At 44.7% G+C, this 14,826-nt stretch overlaps 1 protein-coding gene across 1 annotated transcript; it reads left to right on the top strand.

Moving 5' to 3' along the window:
* Positions 1–10,477: 10,477 nt before the first annotated feature.
* Positions 10,478–11,791, top strand: GCNT3 (glucosaminyl (N-acetyl) transferase 3, mucin type). The gene has a single exon (XM_024193110.1). The coding sequence runs from the start codon at positions 10,478–10,480 to the stop codon at positions 11,789–11,791; it is 1,314 nt and encodes a 437-aa protein (XP_024048878.1).
* The last annotated feature ends 3,035 nt before the right edge of the window (positions 11,792–14,826 follow it).

Below are 14,826 nucleotides of genomic sequence, written 5' to 3'. Positions count from 1 at the left end.
GAAAAAGGTAAAAATCATCTCTGTAAAATCAGTATGGAAAATAGCTTTACAGGGTAATCAAACTTAAAGAGCTCAGAGGACCCCCCTCTGTCTTAGGTTCAAAGTACAGCAAACAAAGATACACACTCTGGTAAAAAGGTACATTTACAAGTTGAGAAAACAAAGTAAATCTAAGACGCCTTGTCTGTCTTTTTACTTACTAGTTTGAAATAGGAGAGACTTGTTTAGAAAGATGGGGAGAACCTGGATTGATGTCTGGTCCCTCTCAGTCCCAAGAGCGAACCACCCCTTAAAACAAAGAGCACACACAAAAGCCTTTCCCCCCCCAAGATTTGAAAGTATCTTGCCCCCTTATTGGTCCTTCGGGTCAGGTGTCAGCCAGGTTACCCGAGCCTCTTAACCCTTTACAGGTAAAAGGATTTGGAGTCTCTGTACACAGAGAGCTGTTACCCTTCCCTTTATAGTTATGACACCTCCTGCCTCCGGTGCCTTGTGGATGTTCTGCAGGACCGGAGCGTGTCCGTTTGCTCCCTCATTAGTCCAAGCAGCGTTTGAGTCGCCTGCTGGTCTTCCTGCCACCACCTCTCCTCCCGTTCAATGTGTGATCGGTGGATTTGGGACAAGTTCTCCCTCCACTGGGTCTGCTGGGCTGCCTGGGCTCGGGAGCAGCCCATAAGTTCCGAGAACATATCCTCCCGTGTCCTCTTCTTCCTACGCCTAATCTGCGCTAGCCTCTGGGAGTGTGATGCCAGGGTAGGTCGGGAGACAGTCGCAGCTGTGGGATGGGAAAAAGGGAGTGAATTCCTCAGAAAGATACATTTTTTTGTGAACAAAGAACATAGTCTTTCTCGGTGAACAAGACCATGCACAGCACCTATCACATGCGCACTCAGGACAAGGTCGAATTTTCGGCCTTTGCATTCAGTGCCTGGGGTCTTGCAGTGCAGATCAGACTAGCGGGGCAGGACAGCGGCATTTGGGTAGCAGGCCGACATGGTAAGCCGTAGACTTGTGGCTGCTTAAAACTTTAATAGCAGCACTGGCCTCCTTTCACGTTCAAAGCAATGCCAGTCCCTGCTGCCAGCAATCCGGCAAGCATGAACTCTGCCCCATCCCACCCCCTCGCAGCTGTCCCCGGGAAAGATCCCTGTATGCTGCCCCTCTCCCGCCTCCACCGCGTGGCTGTAAACCGCCGGTTACAGTTCTGTAAAGGAATAGGCAAGCAGTCCCAATACTAACATTCCCCTACCTAATTCAAAGCAGGTCACCATGAGCGACATCACTCTGATGAGGATTTCAGAGACGGAGAAAGAAAGGATGCTTCGGGAAAGCCTGCAAAGACTAGGGCCGTATGCCGCCATGCTCTGCAAGGCAATGATCCCCGAGTACTTGCTTGTCTCCTGGCGCGGAAACGTTTCCTACCACGGAGGACCCAATAAGGCCGCTCTCCCCAGGAACCTGATGCAAAGGCTTTCCAATTACCTCCAGGAGAACTTCGTGGAGATGTCCCAGGAGGATTTCTGCTCTATACCCGGACATATAGACAGGATTTTACTGTAGCTGCACTGGCAGGGACTAAACAGTAGAGCGCCTAGGGCAAACCAATCATGCTAAAGCGGACATTGTTAGATTTTTTTTCAGTAGTTGCACTGCCAAGGTCTGAAACGTTAAGCTCCTAGGGCAAAGTAATCATGAAAAACCCATTGTTAATATTGTTAATATTCCTGTTCTGTTAAAAATAAATGTTTACATGTTTAAAACACTTACCGACTGATCCTTCCCCTGATTCTGTGTCCGGGTTAACGCCTGGGGACAGTTGGTAGGGGATCTCTGTAAGGGTGATGAAGAGATCCTGGCTGTCGGGGGAATCAGCGTTGTAAGTGCTGTCGACTGCCTCGTCCTCCTCATCTCCTTCCTCATCTTCCCCGTCCGCTAACATGTCCGAGGAACCGGCCGCGGACAATATCCCATCCTCAGAGTCCACGGTCACGGGTGGGGTAGTGGTGGCGGCCGCACCTAGGATGGAATGCAGTGCCTCGTAGAAACGGGATGTGTGGGGCTGGGATCCGGAGCGTCCGTTTGCCTCTTTGGTCTTCTGGTAGCCTTGTCTCAGCTCCTTGATTTTCATACGGCACTGCGTTGCATCCCGGCTGTATCCTCTCTCTGCCATGGCTTTAGAGATCTTCTCGTAGATCTTTGCATTCCGTTTTTTCGATCGCAGCTCGGAAAGCACGGACTCATCGCCCCACACAGCGATCAGATCCAAGACTTCCCGATCAGTCCATGCTGGGGCCCTCTTTCTAGTCTGAGATTGCATGGCCATCTCTGCTGGAAAGCTCTGCATCGTTGCCAGTGCTGCTGAGCTCGCCACGATGTCCAAACAGGAAATGAGATTCAAACTGCCCCGACAGGAAAAGGAATTCAAATTTTCCCGGGGCTTTTCCTGTGTGGCGCGTCAGAGCATCCGAGCTCGGACTGCTGTCCAGAGCGTCAACAGAGTGGTGCACTGTGGGATAGCTCCCGGAGCTATTACCGTCGATTTCCATCCACACCTAGCCTAATTCGACATGGCCATGTCGAATTTAGCGCTACTCCCCTCATTGGGGAGGAGTACAGAAGTCGAATTTAAGAGACCTCTATGTCAAACTAAATAGCTTCGTTGTGTGGACGGGTGCAGAGTTAATTCGATGTAACACTGCTAAATTCGACAAACTCCTAGTGTAGACCAGGCCTCAGATGCCCAACTCCCAATGGGGTCTAAATCCAAATAAATCCATTTTGCCCTGTATAAAGCTTATATAGGGTAAACTCATAAATTGTTCGCCCTCTATGACACTGATAGAGAGATGTGTACGGCTGTTTGCTCCCCCAGGTATTAATACATACTCGGTCAATTAATAAGTAAAAAGTGATTTTATTAAATATAGAAAGTAGGATTTAAGTGGTTCCAAGTAGTAACAGACAGAACAAAGTAAGTCACAAAGCAAAATAAAATAAAATGCGCAAATCTATGTCTAATCAAACTGAATACAGATAATCTCACCCTCAGAGATGCTTCAGTAAGTTTTTTCCTCAGACTGGACACCTTCCAGGCCTGGGCACAATTCTTTCCCCTGGTACAGCTCTTGTTCCAGCTCAGGTAGTAGCTAGGGATTCTTCATGATGGCTCCTCTCTCCCTTTATTCTGTTCCACCCCTTTATATATCTTTTGCATAAGGGGGGAATCCTTTGCCCTTCTCTGGGTTCCCACGCCCTCCTTCTCAATGGAAAGACACCAGGTTAAAGATGGATTCCAGTTCAGGTGACATGATCACATGTCACTGCAAGACTTCATTGCTCACTTGCCAGCACACACGTATACAGGAAGACTTACAGGTAAACACAGCCATCTGCAGACAATTGTCCTGGTTAATGGGAGTCATCAAGATTCCAAACCACCATTAATGGCGGAGGGTACCCCAAAACCGTGGGACCTGTGGACCTCCCGCAGGCATGCCTCTGAAGGCTGCCTGACTGCCGTGCTTGGGGCGTCAAAAAAGCTAGAGCCACCCCTGCTCTTATTACAGAGCATCATACCTAGAGCTGGTAGGTAATCTTGTTGCAAATAAAGAGCTTGTCAAAATATCCCACATTTTGTTTAAATGAAAGTAGTATGAAGTTGTGCTAATCTCACTCCCCCTTCCCCCCGATTGTTCAGACAACTGTAGAATTGACTAGAATTTCAAATTTTAAACAAGCAATTTGATGACATATTGATGCAAGTGAAAAGGGAATGACAATTTGTGAAATATTTTCCCATTTGTCCAAACAGAATTGAGACTTTTGGCATTTTTTGTACTGAACAATTTGTGAATAAGTTTATTATTCACCAAGTTCAAATTATCACCTAATGAATGGGTATCAGAAAGAACACACCTCTTCTCAAATATCAGTGGACTAGTGGACGACTCCAACCAAAGACATGCCATAAAATACCACCCCATATACAGTAAGAGTTATGGTTACAGTGCCACTCTAGGTATATACTCAGTGTCTGGGGATAGCACACTAGGCCTCAGCTGTGTGATTGAAGGAAAGCTGCAGCTAACTGTTGCTCTGGGCTGGGCCTTCTACATTGCCGGATGTCCATCCTGGCTGTAATGGAGCCTCCACCGAGGCATGAGTCCTTGGAGAAGGGGAGACAGAAATGGGGACAACTACTGGACAAAGAGGGAGTGACTCCCTACCCACACTACAGAGGGGGACAGAATGGGGGAAGCCAGACAAGGAATGAAGGAAGGAATAGGAGGAGGAAACCTGGCCAAGGCAGGAAGGGGTAGGCAAGTTTTTTCCCGTTATCAATATGCAACATTGGAAGTTTCAGGGTGACATTTGAATCCAAGTATTCTGGACAGTTGCTGTCAGTTATGTAAATATACAGCCTAGTTATCAAATAGGCCAATTTGTGTATTGATTTATTTGCATAAAACCTCCAGATTTCTACACTTTTCCCTTCAGGAGCATGATTCACATTGGACAGACTGGACACCTACCTTCAAAAATAGTACATTTATGTGACCATGGTCACTGGAGGGGCCCCACTGAGAATGCTCAATCAGGGCAAACTGCAAATAATGGGGCACACAATTCCCAAAACTGGTGGTTTATCCTTATAATTAGATTTACCAAGCCAGTAACAAAACAGCTTCTGTAATACCTTATGGTTACCAAGACACCCAAAATACACTTCCCCTTAAGCAATCCAGCCTTGGGCTCCCACCCAGACAGCCAAGTCAAATATAGTGAGGATTACTTAAATGCATCCACTTACCAGTTCTGTTCATGTAATTATGGGAATTTATTTATACAAATAGGCATGTCATAAAATTTGGGAGTGCAGGTTTGGAGGCCCCTTTGAAAAGGTGTCTGTGTACACACATGTATGCACTGCATTGCATATCCTGCTTTATGATTTAAATTCACGGTTTTCTTTTCAGGTTCAGATGAAATTTCTGAAATGCAAATTAACTGCTGCCACTGGTGACTGCAGGGGAGTGCAATGGTAAGCAATACACTTTCCGGTGTGTCTGACCTACATCTGCTTGGGCAAAGTGAAGTGTTGGGACACAATGCTGGATACACAGCCTTGTCTATACTACCACTTTTATCACCAGCATGTAGTGGTGATGCAATGTGCGAGTGTACATGCAGCCTTTTGCTGTCTTGAGCTATCTGCTAGTTTCCTCTTTGAGTAAGCTGGGTGGTGGGACTCAAAGACCAAGTGAAGTGGCTCAGAGTGGGAAAGCCGGCCAGAGAAGAACTGTTTTTTGTTTGTTTGTTTTTGTCACAAGGAAGGTTGTTTATATAAATTGCCCGATTTGCATTTCAAAACGTTTGCTTACTACTGGTGTATTTCTGGACCCATAGATGGATTAGTTTAGTAGTTTCATATCATAGGCCCAAAAAAGACATTGAGCTATATCCATTATGAAATAACCAGCAAGCACATCCAGTTCAACATCTAGCTGATCCTTAGTCTGTTTGACATCTGGCACAGTGTCAAATGGCACTGATAAGCAACACATTGTGCCTGCTGTCCGTGTGCTTTCATAGTGTTCATTGGCCTTTACTCACCTACCAGTCTGAAGTCAATGGAACACAGAAGCAATAATTAGCTGTGATTTGACATGTGTGTCAGTGTGGGGTACTGTTGAAAGGTAAAATAAAACGTTGGCTTTAAGAGACAGTGAGTAAATTAGGTATACCTGCTTATTTCAGCAAGAAATTAAGGTTATTTTCTTCATTAACAAAAATGCAGTAATCAAAATTTCTTTTCTGATTACTGACAATAACGGGAAACATTTTTGATCATTCTAAACATCTCCCTCAAGACATGCCAAAATACAGAGTTGAACTGTTTCTAGCCGAACATGGCTTAAACCATCTAGAAAAATAAATTGGCAGCTGGCATAGCAACGATAAGCAAATTTAAATTAAGAAGGGTCATTACTAATATGATTAGTACCAGCTGCTAAGGGATTCAGGCAGGTTTTTTCAAAAGATGAATCATGGAGGACAAGGAAAAATAGAAAATTTGCATGTTGCTCCCGATTCTTTCTAGGATCTGGATGATAGATCCTCCAGAGATTTTTCTATAGAAAGGATGACAATGACAAGTGTTAATACTTTTTCAAAGGGTAACTTCACAAAAAAATTATGTTATTTTCCATAGGTCAAAATGGCTACACAACTCCTAAGGAAGTGAAGAATCAGGCCCTCTATCTACTTTGGTAGACTGAAGTGTTTAGCTTCTTAATATGGAAGAAGGAATATAAGAATTAAGACAGATGTGCAGTCTGCTGAAGGCATTGGTAATGAGATAGCTAGTAATGGGGCTGAAATACACAAAAACATCATCTAGAATCAGTACCAGGTTTACCATGGTGCCACTGGTGCCAGGCCCAGAGTCAGAAGGGGTCCCAGCCAGCCTGATCCCCCGGCTGGCTGAGCCAGCCAGGAAACCTGCCCCTGCCCTGCCCCACAACAAGAACGAATGAACCTGTGACCAGGAAGGAAATTGTTTCTACTCCCCTCCCCTCCCCCACCTGAATTCCTGTATGAAGTGTACACAAGCAGCTGGGAACTGGTGTCAGGCATCTCATACAGGAAGTCTACATGCCAGAATCACTATGTAAACGAAAGCCATCGGGCTGTAGCCTTTCTTGCCTGGGTTGATGATGGGGGTATAATAGGGTGAGCAGATGTCCCGATTTTATAGGGACAGAGCCCGATACAGGCTCCTATTACCCCCCCCCCCCCCCCCCCTCGTCCCGATTTTTCACATTTGCTGTCTGGACACCCTAGGGTATAAACGTTTTCAAAATGGATCCAATTCTGCTCCCACCTGCTCCAGATTAGTGATCAAACCCTCCTTAGGGAGTAGTTGGCTGTTTGGGGGCATTTATATCCCTGGCGTTTGAAATATTATTATAATGCTGTAGTTCTTAGAAAATTAGGCAGGAATGTATGAAATAGAAGACAAATCTGGAAAGCTTTGCACTTTGAAAAGTTAGTGTACAGACCTACAATTTCTTCTGCATTTTATGCATGCAGGAGCTATTGCAGGGCCATTATTTATATACATTATTGCTGTTAACTGCAAGAGTGCTTTATGATTTTCCACACCTACAATGCAGTTTGCAACCTGAACTAGAAAGGACTAAACTTGTGCAATTGCAATCTTATTTTCCTAATTCACAAGGGAAGTCTGTATGGAAGAGAATGCATATTCAAGCCTTTGGATGCTGTAATTTAAGTTAGAGGATCAAGGTGTGGAAGAAGAGAGATGGCATTTAGAAGACTTCTAGCACCTCCATAGAATACTCCAGAACAGCAGCACTACAGGGAGCTCCCGGGAGCTATTAGCATAAATTAGATGCTACCAAACTGAAAGCAGAGTGGTAGTCTCTAATGGAGCTCATATTCTCTCCAATTACAACTAAACCATCTCCACCAGAAACAACTTACCTCCAGCGAGCATAAAACTCTCCTAAAGAGAGAAAATTGCCTGTCTTGGAATATACCAGGTTGTGCCCAGCAACAGATATTTTTCAAAAGAGTGTCTCCGAGTAGGAGAATGCTAGGCCTATATTTCTTCATCCTCCCTTGAAATACAAAAGCTGAATGCTCTCCTGCAGTCTAAGTATTTATCAGAAACAAGTTATAAGTATTTCTGAACAAGTATTCCTTGTACAAGTCTATTTGCCTAGTATCTCCTTCCTCGGCATGGGAAAGGATTTTCCTCCAGTGAGAAAAATATTTCCCAGTCCCTGTCTGTCTTCTCTCCAGGAACGTTCACTCCAGGTAATTATCAATTGAATTGGGGGGTAGTTTGGGAGGATCCCGTGGAGAAGATATTTGCAGCACACCAGTGCTTCCTGCAGTGCCAGGCTGAATTTCTAGGCCTAGTGTCAGAAAGAAATATGGCCACTTATTTATCACTCCGAATAAGCTGACATCAGAATCAGCGGATTTTAATATTTTGAAATGTTAGAAAAAGATAGTAACTAAGGCTCAGCTCCTGCAAAAAGAACTGGGCAGGCAAACCCTACCGTGCCCATACTGAACTAAGTGAAGTGAGGTGCGAAGTTCTGCTTGCCTGGTTCCTTTTGCAGGTTTGGGGACAAAAAACATTAAAATACAACCAAGAATATGCTAGGAAATAGCTCATCTACATTCTATCCCTTTAAGATTTGTCATTGATAAGTGGAACGAGAAATGCAAACTGTTCACTTACCTTTTCCAAGTAACTTTACTGTTTAAAGGGTCCAGTTCCTTCCTGTCCCATCTACATTCAAATTTAGATGTTAAACCAGCCCTGAAAGTACTATGGAAACTGGCACTGCTTTTCAGATATGGGGGCAAGTTCTGCTCTAAGTTAAGGCTTTGTGCACACATTGATTCCAAATCTCCACCTCCCCAAAGGTGAGTTGGCTTTATTTTATCCATCAGAATTAAAGATCCAATTGAAGACAAACAGCAGAGTTCTGAAAGACACTAAAGAAACAAAGGAGCTCCTGCCTTCCCCAAGGAGAAGCTGGTTTTTCTGCAGCAGCAAAGCTGAGAGCTAGGAGATACTGAAATAAACTGCTATTTGCAGTGAGTCATGGAGTCACTTGTCTTTTATTTAAATAGGTGCAATGCAATTGACACCCTGCGGGCCAAATCCTGGTCCCATTAAAGTCAGTGGGAGCTCTGGTCATTGGCTTCAGTGGGACCAGGATCTGGCTCACAGGGTGCAAATTCTATTTGTAAGTGAGGGCAACTTGGCAGTCACAGATGGACTCATCACTCAAACCAAGCCAGGAGAGGGGGACATGGGAAGAGAAGATGCCCGGGAAGTGAAGTGCGCCCGCACCCTTTGCCCCCGTTTTAAGAGTCAGGAGTCCTACTGAAGGTAGCAGTGAAATGTAGGCAAACAAGTTGGGTAGGCAAACAGGGAGGGAGCGGGAGGGAGGGAGACAGTGGGAGAAGCAAGAGGGGAATCTGTATTTGCTGCCTCACTCTTGATCCAGCTACAGGCATAGGTGAAAGTAAGCCGGTATGGTCCGGTACAGCATACCAGCAAGAGCCAGTACGCCGTGCCAGACTGGACCAGCTTCCGCAGCAGTGATTTAAAGGGCCCAGGGCTCCAGCCCTTTAAAGTGCCGCTGGAGCTCTGGCAGCGGGCTCTGGCGGGGATTTAAATGGCCCTGTGCTCCTGCCCCGCCCTTTAAATCCCATGCCTCTTCTAGTTGAGGCCACGCCCCGCTCAGGACTCCGGCCTACTGGTAAATCCTTTAAGTTACTTTCACCCCTGGATACAGGTGAGTAGAGGAGAGAGAAGTTAGGAAAGCCACATTCATGCTTAGCCATGTTGGAAGGGTGCCAAGATTGTCGTCTGACGTAGGGCTCATGCCGATCAAAGGGTTTTAAATCAACCTCACTTCGCTGCTACTGTCAGCTCCACAGGGCAGAGTTACTTTTTGAAGGATTATTTCTTGCGTTATTTTAATGACGCTAACAGCCTAGGTAGCCATACACTTAGCTAGAAACTGAATGCGTGGAGGATATGCTTGTCTGGGGATTTACTTCCCTTTCTGAGGGATAGCTCAGTGGTTTGAGCATTGGCCTGCTAAACTCAGGGTTGTGAGTTCAATCCTTGAGGGGGCCACTTAGGGATCTGGGGCAAAATCAGTATTTGGTCCTGCCTAGTGAAGGCAGGGGGCTGGACTCGATGACCTTTCAAGGTCCCTTCCAGTTCTAGGAGATGGGATATCTCCTAGAATTTATTTCTAGGAAGTCAGACAGAGATGAAGACCCCTTCGATCCTCTGATCCCTCACCTTGTCAATGCAGGGCTGTTCCTTACTGTGTATTTGCAGCGCTTACTGTAGGCTAGGGGTTTGTAGGCTGTATTACTTTGACCTTTGTAGGAAGTGGGCATCTTGTGGATCATGGGGGTGCGGGTCGCACCTCCTCAGGGAGCTAACAATTAAAGGTAAAGGTTGTGTATTCCTCTGATTTTTTTTCCGCAGGAGACAGACAACAACGCAACCAGTCCAACTACTGGATTTACCAGACATTCCAGTACCTAATAAAAATAACGCCAAGTAAAGGGGAGTGGGAAGGTAGAAACTTCCGATTTTTATTTCACCTTGGCTTCAGTGCTAAGTATTTCCACACTTCAGGGTGGGAGGGGAAAACAATCAAGCTGGTGACTAAACCTCTGCCCCGCCTTGGCTGAACAGAGCTCAGGTAACTACACGAAAGGAAGACAAGGGTGTGGAACCGCTGCTCTTAATGCACTTGCTACCCAGGATTAATTCACTCACGCAGATCGAATTGTTCGTTACCAGCCGGGAGGCAGATGTTGTAACCCCAAATCCTGCTGATTAAGAGGAACTTGATTTAGGAAGTGGATTTATCACTGGGAAGAAACTTTTGCCCCCGCTCCCAAGATGTTTCGGGAGAGAAAGTGTCTGTGTCAGATTCAGCGCCTGTTGTTCATGGGATTTCTGATGCTGTTTGCCACGGTGGTGCTGAAATACTCCTCCTGGGAATGCAACTTCAGTGATCTTGGGAAAGAGACGGTGCATCTGAAGAGCGAGAGTTGCAAGGATCATCTCTACCAGTCTCTGAAGTTGTCTCCGAGCGGCCAGATCAACTGCTCTCGGATCATCAGAGGGGATGTGGAAGCAGTAGAGGAGGCTCTTTTGAGCAGGCTAGAGATGAAAACCAAGTCGGAGCCTTTAGCCCCAAAAGATTACGTGAACTTGACTAAGGACTGCACTCACTTTAAAGCGCGCAGAAGGTTTGTTGAGTTCCCACTGAGCAAAGAGGAGGAAGATTTTCCTATTGCATATTCCATGGTAGTGCATGAGAAGATTGAGATGTTCGAAAGATTGTTAAGGTCCATCTACGTGCCCCAGAATATATACTGTGTCCACGTAGATCTGAAATCCCCAGACGAATTCAAGGAGGCAGTCCAAGGGATCGCCTCCTGCTTCGAAAATGTCTTTGTGGCCACTAAACTGGAGAGAGTAGTGTACGCATCCTGGTCCCGGGTCCAAGCGGACCTGAACTGCATGGAGGAGCTACTCAAGAGCAACGTGCCCTGGAGGTATCTCTTAAACACTTGCGGCACCGATTTCCCCATCAAAACCAACGCCGAGATTGTCCGAACCCTGAAGTTTCTAAATGGGAGAAACAATATGGAATCTGAGAAACCCTCGTCGATCAAGGCGGCTCGCTGGAAGTACCACCACCACGTGGAGAACTCGGTGATCCGAACCTCCACGGAGAAGAGCCTCCCGCCCCATGGCTCACCCATGTTCACGGGCAATGCCTATGTTGTGGTCACAAGGGAATTTGTTCAAGCCCTCTTTGAAAACCCGACGGCGCAGCAGCTGCTGGAGTGGTCAAAAGATACTTACAGCCCAGATGAATATATCTGGGCCACCCTCCACCGGATGCCAGGCATGCCAGGATCGGTGCCTTATAACGATAAGTATGAGGTCTCTGATGTCAATGCTGTTGCTAGATTGGTGAAGTGGTCCTACCTGGAGGGCGATGTCAGCAAAGGGGCACCCTACCCTCCATGTACGGGTGCCCACCAACGGGCCGTCTGTGTGTATGGGGTAGGTGATCTTCACTGGATGCTCCAAAACCATCATCTGCTAGCCAACAAGTTTGACCCAAATGTAGATGAAAACGCAATCCAGTGTCTGGAAGAATATCTACGTTACAAGTCAGTGTACGGGAAAGATCTCTGAGAGCACGTCCGGCCGGGCAAGGGGAAAACACAAATCTAGAGAGCGACTTGTAAAGAACTTCGCAAAAAATGCTATGCAACATTTACACAGCACTTGGTTTTAACTCGGACTCTAAGCAAGCGGGGGATTTTGCTCTGCATAGAGTTCTTGTCACTGAATTGACCGATTTGAGACTATCGACAGTATTTTTCCTATGGTAAAAATCTCTTAATATATGCTGTCTGAATTACAGTGAAAGCTCTCCAAGAGATTCTATACAGCCTCCTGTTTTAAATACTGAGTCAGATTCTGCTCCACCTTGAACAGAAAACCTCCAGTAAGTGATCGCCCTGTCCTTGGCGTGATTGCTCAGGATGGATTTCTAATAAAAGCCTTTTCATTTGAAGGAAACGAAGGAATTTGCTAATCACTTGGAATGTCTGTTTAATTTGCTTCCTCCATTCTACCGTTGAGGTTGCATTCTAAAGTAATGGTGCTTTTGTAGTTTATGCTATAAAATAAGGAGACTTCTACTATAGAGGGGGAAAATAAGATTTAACCTGGTTATCCAGGCGCAGTCATTTTCCTAGTGAAGGTTCTCTTCTGTGGGAACCGTATTATTCTCACTATGTGGCTTGAGAGAGTAATATTCAGGACCTGCTTATTCTCAAATCCGGTCTGCAGGTAGTTAGTACTCAGTACCAGGACATGCTATCTAGAGTAAGGATTTTCCACAGAAAATGTTAACTGTAGAAATCTATGGATTTAAATGATGCTGTTTGGACCCATAAATGTATATAATGGAAACTGCAGTTCAGGAGTATTCAGATGTGGAGTGCTGGTACAGTCCTCTGTTTCTGTGATAAAGTGATTGATCTGGAAGTTGTACATAAGCATCACATTTCATCCCCACCGGTCTTGGGGAAAGAGCCCCACACTTTTTTGGGGGGGGCTCAAAAAAAATTGCAGCATAACTTTTTCTGCTTTGTGGTGAACGTTTGGAAGAACTACTTTATCTGTAGACATGATTTCCTGGTACATTAGCACACAACAGCAGCCTTAAAGATAAAATCTCTTAAGGAATATTACAAACCTTAATGTTGTTTGAACATAGCGTTTGTGCTTTGGTTAAAAAGCAGGCAGTTGGCTTACTATGAATCAACATTTCTTTTGTTCCTGCTTCTCTTTCTGCTGTTTCCCTTCCTTTTCATTCTATGTTTTACTAATCTTTCACATACACACTCCAAAGATAGAGGTGAATTGGTTTCCTTGTATTTCCTTTTGTATGGTTAACCACAAATGTCAACCTGTGTGATTATGTAAATTAGTTTTCTAGCTTCTCTTTTCCTGGTTCTGTCTTCAGTTGCTTATATTTAAAAATAAGGGGTAGGCAAATGAATCTTGAAAACATTGCCAAAGTTTTTTCCTCTGTAGAGTAGAAAGAAAACCAGAGTGGAAGATTAAAGGTTTAGATCAGTTTATACAAGAGCACAAACGACTTTATATAGTTCACTTTCTTTGCCCCATGCTGTGCCTATGTGCCAGAGGTGGCTTTCCAGACACCATCCTTACTACTACTTAATTTGATTGACCCCAACTGTGTCTTTTACTACGTCAACCAGTTTGGCTTTGTTTGTTTTAAACATGCCACTAACAAAAAGCTAACCAGAAGCTATGTTTTGTATATTTAATTTTCTTTCCTAGAGTTAAAAAAAATAATGAAAATATAAAAACCCAGCTCCTTGGCTATTTTGTAGCCTTTATGGCTTAATTGTTGAGAATACATAGGACTGGGAGACTGGAGATCCAGGTTATGCTGACCTGCTGCGTGACCAAAGCCATTTAACTTCTGTGCCTCAGTTTTATCATCTGCAAAACTAGGACAATAACCCTTAACTCCAGTGGTATTATGAGGCTAAATTCAGTGAGATTCTTGGATAAAAGGTGCTATAAGTGAAAGTTATGGTCACAAAGAGAACCCCAAGTCCCAGTTAGAATTAAGACAGCCAAGATTTCCATGAAAAGCAGGGAGTTTGCCCCCCAATCTTTGTCAAATAACCAACTATTACTCAACTCATCCCTTCCCTCTCTACAACTTCTCTTATGCATCCGAAGAAGTGGGTTGTAGCCCACGAAAGCTTATGCTCTAATAAATTTGTTAGTCTCTAAGGTGCCACAAGTACTCCTGTTCTTTTTACAACTTCTCTTGTAATGGATGGGGGCTTGAGGGGGGGAGGGACACGTGTTTTTATATTGAACCCACCCCGAGAGCTTTGCTAGCTAATCCAGGCGGCTTCCATGGGCCCAGCTGCTTTTCCCTTTAGCTCATTCTTCTCTGTACTATTACCCTATACATATATATTTCACTAGTGCAGCACTGGCTGACAGCCACTATTACCCTACTGATGTCTGAGGCAACTCCATGACAGTAGGCTGAAGGGATATAAATGAGGGTGACTGAAATAATGATTTCAACCATTTGATTGTCTTTTTAAATAATTGATTTAAATCAGGTTGCGATTACGTAAAACTAAATCGAAAATGTAGGCAATTGCAACTTCAGATTAAACCGTATCATGAACTCCATCATAAAATGCTGTTTTTTAAAATGCCACAACTGGTAGGGAATCTGAATGTCACAAAATTGCTATAAGCAACACAAAACATTAACCGTTAGGGCCCCGATCCCACAAACACCTAATCAAGTAGGTGACTTTACTCAGTAGGGTGACCAGACAGCAAGTGTGAAAAATCAGGACAGGGGGTGGGGGATAATAGGCACCTACATAAGACAAAGCCCCAAATATCAGGACTGTCCCTATAAAATCAGGACATCCGGTCACCCTATTACTCTCACAACTAAACCCATTCACTTCAATGGGACTACTCATGTGCTTCAAGTTAGGCATGGGCATAAATGTTTGCTCCATCAGTGGCTAAAACTGAATTTCTATTAAAAACTTTAGTGGCATAACATTTGTCACTTGCATACAAAATTGCCTCAGTATCAATAATGAAAAGTTGTGGATATTTTCAGTGGGTTAGCAAATGTATTG

This window comes from Terrapene carolina, unplaced genomic scaffold (genome assembly GCF_002925995.2).
Source record: "Terrapene carolina triunguis isolate 2854851 unplaced genomic scaffold, T_m_triunguis-2.0 Scaffold67, whole genome shotgun sequence".
Lineage (NCBI taxonomy): Eukaryota > Metazoa > Chordata > Testudines > Emydidae > Terrapene > Terrapene triunguis.
This window is presented reverse-complemented; position numbering and strand designations above follow the sequence as displayed.

Coding starts and splice junctions, on each gene's coding strand:
- GCNT3 (XM_024193110.1), top strand. CDS start 10,478: ATGTTTCGGGAGAGAAAGTGTCTGTGTCAGATTCAGCGCCTGTTGTTC.